This window comes from Procambarus clarkii, chromosome 28 (genome assembly GCF_040958095.1).
Source record: "Procambarus clarkii isolate CNS0578487 chromosome 28, FALCON_Pclarkii_2.0, whole genome shotgun sequence".
Classification (NCBI taxonomy): Eukaryota; Metazoa; Arthropoda; class Malacostraca; order Decapoda; family Cambaridae; genus Procambarus; species Procambarus clarkii.
In genome coordinates this window covers 4,979,528-4,986,914 of record NC_091177.1, presented here as the reverse complement: position 1 = coordinate 4,986,914, position 7,387 = coordinate 4,979,528, and the positions used below count along the sequence as shown (strand labels likewise).

Sequence of the window (7,387 nt, the reverse complement as noted above, 5' to 3'; positions counted from 1 at the left end):
AGTAGGAATCCGCTCTTATTACCGTATTTTATGTTCTCGTGTTCCTGGATGAGAAATAAATGTGGAAAATTAAGTTGAGGAAACATGCGACCTAGTCACGTGATCAGGATCAGCTGGGATTTGGCGGGAGTGGCGCATATGACGTCACTAGCGTACGCTCGCCGCTGATTGGCTGTAGTAGTGGGCGTGGGCTGTGATTGGTGGAGATGCGACTCCCACAATCCCCCGCGTCTAGCCGCTTCCATTTTGAGTTGAGATGATGAAGTCGTGCGGGGTGAACGGGTGCTCAGTTTTGTGACAGCCTGCGTTGCCTCGACACTGTGTGTGTGGTGCTCTTGTGTTATGTTAAACGTTAGTGCGCGCTCTATATAAAGTGGTGAAGATGGATGTGGCCATGAAGTTAGACTTTGACAGTTGTGACGACGAGGAAGTGAATACGTCGTTTCACACGCTTAGCTCTGGCTGTGATATAGACTATGGCGGCGATCTCTCGGGCGACGATCTCGTTGCCATAGCGCCTACCAGCCCTAACCCAGCGCGTCTCTTCAGTCCTAGAAAATCCGCCAGACCAGCTATGAAACCAGAGAGCGAAAATGCCACTCAAATGACCCTCGAGTCCCCACCGTATAAGAAAATCCGAGCATTGCGTCTGTTCGACTCTCCAGCGACGCCCAAGACGCTCCTCCAGAAAAGTACAACAGAAACTTCAAACAAACCCAATTCGCGATCACGATTATTCCCCAACTTGCGACAGAGATCAGTGTTGACAGCATCCCCGCAAGCGGCCCCAGCGGCGACGGTGACGCCGCCCGCAGCCTCCGCGCCGCCCAAGGACCAGAAGGGCAAGTGTTCAGCCAAGGAGGTGGCCAATATTAATCCCTTCACGCCAACGGGGATGTTGCTGTCGTCAAGGAAGCGGACAAGATCAAGGAGAGAAGTAACTCCTGGGTAAGAAACATTCTGTTGCACTTATACAGGACGAGCTAGCGATATGTCTTAAGGTGGTTTAACGGCGGCGTTTAAATCTGTGTGTGTGTATACTCGTTAAACGAGTATTTCTTGATGGGTCTTGGTAGTATATCTTGGCGAGTATAGCAGCGGTTTGGTTATCAGTTTTAATTTATCAGTCCCTATTATATTAAGAGGACTTGTTCTAATCATACAAAAGTTGATGTTTTTGTTATATTTACTATATATATTCCTCTGCAACGTTGTCTGGATTACGTAGTTTAGGTTTTGGTGAGTAATAGGTACAGGAGAGCTGCCTCCCTCCGTCCTCCCCGGCATCCCCCTCCTCTCCGGCCCACCACAAGCGTTGCCAAACCTCACGGTCTACACATTTAAAATATTACACATTCCCACGTAACTAATCGGTTGGATTCAAGGCTTAATAATGTCTAGGATGTTGTCACATTGGGTGAAATGGTATCTATTTTGTTACAAAGGCGAAGAGTATTTTGAAGTGTTAGGGGGGAGTGGCGTGGGGTGGGTGTTGCTACGGGCGCGCGCGCTGACCAGTACCAGCGGCCGCGGGGGTTTTAACACGCCGTAAATTGACCCCTTGGGGTTTATTGTTAGGGGGTTTGGAGCCTTTTTATATGGTATACTGTAATGGCTTGTGTAAAGGGATAGTTAGCATTGGTGCTAGAGTGCGCTAGAGCGATAATTTTACCGTTAATACATAATTTAAGTTAATTGGGATTTGTATAGACTACGGTATTTAAAAACCAGATTACGGGCCTGTTGAGTTATGTATGTTTGGGTAATGCTGTATTGTAATTTATAATGAAGTAATATTTATTGCCTATTTATGGTACGGTATTCAAAAGGTTTAGTCATACATGGAAATATGTCCATCCTTGTACTGTGTTTTAGTGTATCTAAACCTTGGATATTAATATTGTTATTGATATTTTATTTATACTAGCTTATTGCTGAGCAAATATGTAAATTACCAACATTTATCAATGTAACTAATTAATAACTTGTAAGAATTAATCACATTCCATCACTTACTTAATTGTTTTAATTTTTTTCAGGGAAACCAGCTTTCCTGAGAGTATGGACCTCAGTCTTGAAGAATGTTCTTGTAATGACTGTTGTTGTGACGAGTGTGAGGATGAAGCAGGGAGGCCCACCAAAAGATTAGCAATGCATGAAGCCAATGTCTCAAGATATCATCATGAATTTCTTGAATTGGAACAAATTGGTCAAGGAGAATTTGGTGGGGTGTACAAGTGCCGGCATAGATTAGATGGCTGCATTTATGCCATCAAAAAGTCTCTTAAACCAGTTGCAGGTTCAGTCAATGAGTAAGTATTATTTCAACTAGTTTAACTTTTATTCGGGTGTTATACACTACTAGGCATGAATATTAAAGAAAGCTTTTAGCATACTGTTTTATTGCTATTAATTAAACAAATTTTTACTCTTCCCCCACAGGAGAATAGCATTAAATGAAGTTTACGCGCATGCAGTCTTGGGAAAGCATCCCCATGTTGTTCGGTACTATTCAGCTTGGGCGGAGAATGATCACATGATCATCCAGAATGAATACTGTAATGGAGGATCCTTGGCAGATAAGATAGAGAAGAATAAAACGAGCAGCAAAATAAATGAACATGTACTGAAGCAAGTTCTTCTACATGTAGCAAAGGGCCTCAAGTGAGTATTTTATGCAAGTTGGTGTTTGTATTAATCACGATGAACAAATCCACAAGAGCCTTGATGAGGGTTCGAACCTATGCGCTGGGTGTTCCCATACATGCTCTAGGGATAGGTTTGAACCCTCAAGGCTCCTGAGGATTTGTTGATTGATATATCATGTTAATGTGATATCTGTGTATTAATCCATGATTGTGCACTTGAAGATTGATGTTAATGCATAAGGTTTGTTATATTTACATTTCTGTATGCTTGTTAATTATTCAACAAAACTAACTTCTTATTTGCAGGTATATTCACTCACTCCAGCTAGTTCATATGGATATTAAGCCAGCCAATATTTTTGTATCAAGAGAGCAGAAAGTTAATTTGCAAGGGGAAGAATCAGCAGATGATGGGTTTGAGGAAGAACATGTAGAAGAGGAAGAAGAGGTTACCTATAAAATTGGTAAGATGTTTATTGTTTGTCTTTAACTTTAGTGTTATAGACAGGAACTGCAAGGAGTCTTTTATTGCAAGTGTTAAATAAAAATTTAGTGGTAGGCCGAAGGTTCATCAAATGGTTAATTTAACACCCAGCTGGCAAGTTTACTGCTTGTACATTTAGATACAGGCTGGTTGCTGCATTTGGATAAGATATAATAGCCACCTCATTCTGAACTGTACATTCAACTAATATGATGAAGTGTCCATAGCTCTGTTGGGTTTGCAACACCATACGAGAGCTGCCTAGCTAAGTGAAATGTGGCTTAATCTTGCATTTCCTAAATACTATACGTGTACTAAACATTTTTCTAGAAATATAATACATGAGTGCACATGTTGAGGAACATTGAATAGAAATCTTACCTAAGGAATATGGATATGTTGGATACAGGGTACGGTATACAGTACTGTATTAAGTTATACTGTACTATTAATTAGTAACAAATGTTTGAGCAGGGCAGTGATTGTGCTAGAATTGGACAAATCTTGTTTTAAAAAAAGTTCAGTATTCAGTACTGTATTACTCTGAAAGCAATGGGATATTTTTATCTAAATTTTTTAAGTTGTTTGGTAGTTCCTCTTGGAATATTATTCCATTAAAGCATTTGGTACCAAGTCTTGAATAAAGTTGGTTGGTTATTGTTACACAAACAGGTATAGCAGTAGTTCTAAATGGAAGCGATTTAAATTGGCTAAACATTAATAGTAGTACTGTATTAAAAGTAGTGCCCATAGGTCAGCCTTGAGACAAGTATTGCTCTTGATCTATGTGTGTATCAAATACTGTAATAGCTTATGCTTTGTCCCTAAAAACATTTGCCCCTTTGGAAAATTGGTTTAACGAATGCCAGTTAAATGTAAAGTAGTACCTGTCCGAGATATGTTATCTCAAGATAACCTAAAGATACAGTTTCAATTATATATTCATAATGTTAATCATTTAATTTTCCAATCCAAAATAGGACAATTTTCAGAAAATATTCACCTATATTTTTTAATTGAATCTAAATTGATAATTGTATTGTAATAGACATTTTAGTGGAATTGGTATCGGAATTTAGAAATGTTAGTATTGTCCCACCACAAATATTTATGACCTATGTTTACTAGATTTGCTTTTTTTTATTCTCCCCCATAACTGAGAAATTACATAATAAAGAGGACTGGAATCTATACTGTAGGGTAATGACAATTGTAGGAATTGGTAGTCAACATAAGGATGTTGTAAATAAGAGAAATGCTAGTACTGTACTGTACTTTTATTTCCAGGTTTTCTGAACTGGCTTAAGAACACCAAAAATTTAGACAAATCTGCATTAAATCTGTAGCTTGATTTATATATTTCTGTATGTGCATATTGTGTTGCTTAGAAAATACTAATTTTTTTTTTTTTTTTTTCAGGTGATCTTGGTCATGTTACGTCCATGGTTAACCCTCAAGTGGAAGAGGGAGACTGTCGGTACCTTCCTCGAGAGATTCTACAAGAAGACTTTTCTCAGTTACCAAAGGCAGATATATTTGCTCTTGGGCTTACAATATATGAAGCTGCAAGAGGAGAACCTCTACCCCTTAATGGAGACGAGTGGCATGCTATTCGTAATGGACAGCTGGAACCACTTCGAGGATACTCCACAGAAATGCAATCATTACTCAAGCACATGGTTCAAACTGATCCAGTTTCTCGACCATCAGCAGCACAGTTGGTTCACCATCCTACACTCTGCCCTCCTATAATCATGTCTCGTGCACAACTACGACGTGAATTGAATGCAGAAAGACTAAAAAATGATATTTTATCTCGACAACTAAAAGAGGCTGCGAAGTGTCTTCAGAGTTTAAGTCCCGCAACTGTAACATCTAACTTAGTTGCCGTATCATCTGGTGTGCTTGCTGGAGTGGCACCTGCCCCTGTTAATGTTCCATCTCTGCCATCCACGAGATCAGGTCCTACCACTAGAAACTCTAGATTAATAGGTAAAAAAGCCAATCGAAGTGCGAGTACAAGTAATTTTTGATTTGTATAAAAGATTATAAGTAAATTATATGTCGATTTAAAATTTTAATTATATGCAGTTCAACTCAATAGTCTTGTGAATTAGTCAATTCATATTACTTTTAGTCATTTTGTAAATACATGTACAGTGGTATCTGCAGAAATAGTCAGATCAAAAGATCTTTATTGTTTAGTAATTTAAGATAATATTGATCTAGATAATGTAGAGTATGTGGATATGAACTGAATTGTAATTTCAGAATGTGGATGTAGAAGTTTGCATGATTCTCGGGAGTGAAAGATGTACAGTATAATGGAGTCAGACTTCAAGAAGTGGATCTAGTCTCCGTGCATGAGCTTTCTCATGCAATGCTCACACTATATTGATATTCCCACAATTCATGGGGAACCTTGTATGCATAGCAATATAGTGCTCAGTTCCAAAAGCACTGTTTTATGTATTGGCCTCGCATTTGCTGGGCACCAATATACTCCGAATGTTTTGGGTGGTACTGATTTTGTAACACAAACTTCGAATGTTATGTTGACTGCTTTATTCATCAGTATTTTGTGTATTAAAAGTCAATATAGCATCTAAGGTGTCTTGGGGTCACATGTCAAGTCTTTCGTTACAAAATACCAGTTTCAGGAATTTTAATGCTTGCCCTCTGATTATAACCTGAAATTTTAATGGTAAGGGTAGATGTTCACCTTAATGATCCGTGTTCAAAAGTACCATATCAAGTGTTGTGATACTGTCCTTACCATGTACTCAAAATGCATTGTAACAATCATACAATCACGTGCCTTATTATTGTGATAGTAGTTATATCTTCTTTATTATCTGGTTATCCTTTTACTATTAAACAAAAGTATTGGTAGCTTTTTCTATAATCACAAAATGTTTTAGGTAAAATTGTTTTTGATACATAGGGATATGTATGTATACTTAGTTTTATTCTAATGGATGAAATGCCATCTTTTTCTTTTGGCCGATAGTAGACCATATAGTAGATTTGTCACAAAATTTCTCCAGGTTTTTTTCAGGCTGTCTTCTGATAAGACATTCCGTTTACTGTGATTTCTTGCTTTCCCTGTACTGTTTTGTATAAATAAATTTTATATTAATTTGTAAACTGCTTTGTTTGCTCCTGGCAAATACTGAATTTTAGGTTGTAATTCAGTTTCAAATTAAGTTTTTGTGAATTTTGTCATTATTGTACACATCAGTCCCTATGAGCTTTGTCAGCCAGGAATTGATGGTGTATGGCATTAAAATTAATAAAATATATTTTGCATTAAACAAAACATGTCTGCTGTTTTCCAAAATAAAATTATATTTTTTATAGTGACTTTCATAATGGACCACCAGCACAAAATACCTTACATAAATTTTGCTTTAATAATTTCCAGCTCTGTGTTCCTTTAAAACCCAAGGAAAGAGCTAGTCGTCTTAGGATCCTCGACTAACAGGAGGTACATGTAGCTGAATGACCTCCATGATTCTAGTACTGACCCCCATGCCTAATTCTCAATGTAAATGTCATATACTTTTCTGCTCTCGATACTGGTGTTGGATCAAAGCAAAATTGTTCTTTATAGTGGCGATTTTGGACCTTGAAGTACCCAATTGTTTGGCACAGTATTAGTAATATGCAGGTACCTAAGCATAGTTCAATTTAAATTTTTATAGGTGTTTTTGTCATAGTTATATTTATTAAGATTGTATTCATTTGAAAAATACTTTACAGTATACGGTATTGTGCAACAATAGGTTTATTTGATTGCTGTTGTGAAATACTTGTTTTGAGTGGTAACTACCAAAGGTATCCAGAGGAAGAGCACCTGGGTTTTGTGTAATCTATGTTACATGAAATTTTTAAGCTTCAGGTGGTTTTGGCAGCTGCTGTTACCCTCAATTTATTCAGTTGGCTAACCAGTGCAAAAAATCAAACGTGTAAGTAATTTTTGGTAGCTTTTTCTTTATTTGAATCTGATTTCTAGCCCTCATTGTTGCAATTTTTTTTTAATTGTATGATTCCTACTGCCCTTCAGTATTATAGTTTTGGGTTACTTAACAACTATAGTCTCATAGCATTGTTCATTTAGGTATGATAACCATGTATTAGCATATCTGCAACTTTTCTATTCTATGTATGGGTGTGGTATTTACCTACGGTCATACAAGGATTATATTGACATATGGCTCTGTTCATACAATATGGTACACTGCAGCTCCTAAGG

The 7,387-nt window shown here is 37.6% G+C and overlaps 1 protein-coding gene across 1 annotated transcript; it reads left to right on the top strand.

Annotated features, from left to right (window-relative positions):
- Positions 1-239: 239 nt before the first annotated feature.
- On the top strand, positions 240-6,489 carry Wee1 (Wee1 kinase). Its single transcript, XM_045737488.2, has 5 exons — positions 240-948; positions 2,040-2,312; positions 2,443-2,664; positions 2,955-3,112; positions 4,552-6,489. Exons 1-5 carry the CDS (start codon positions 383-385, stop codon positions 5,163-5,165), a joined length of 1,833 nt encoding a protein of 610 aa, XP_045593444.1. The 5' UTR covers positions 240-382; the 3' UTR covers positions 5,166-6,489.
- Positions 6,490-7,387: the final 898 nt, after the last annotated feature.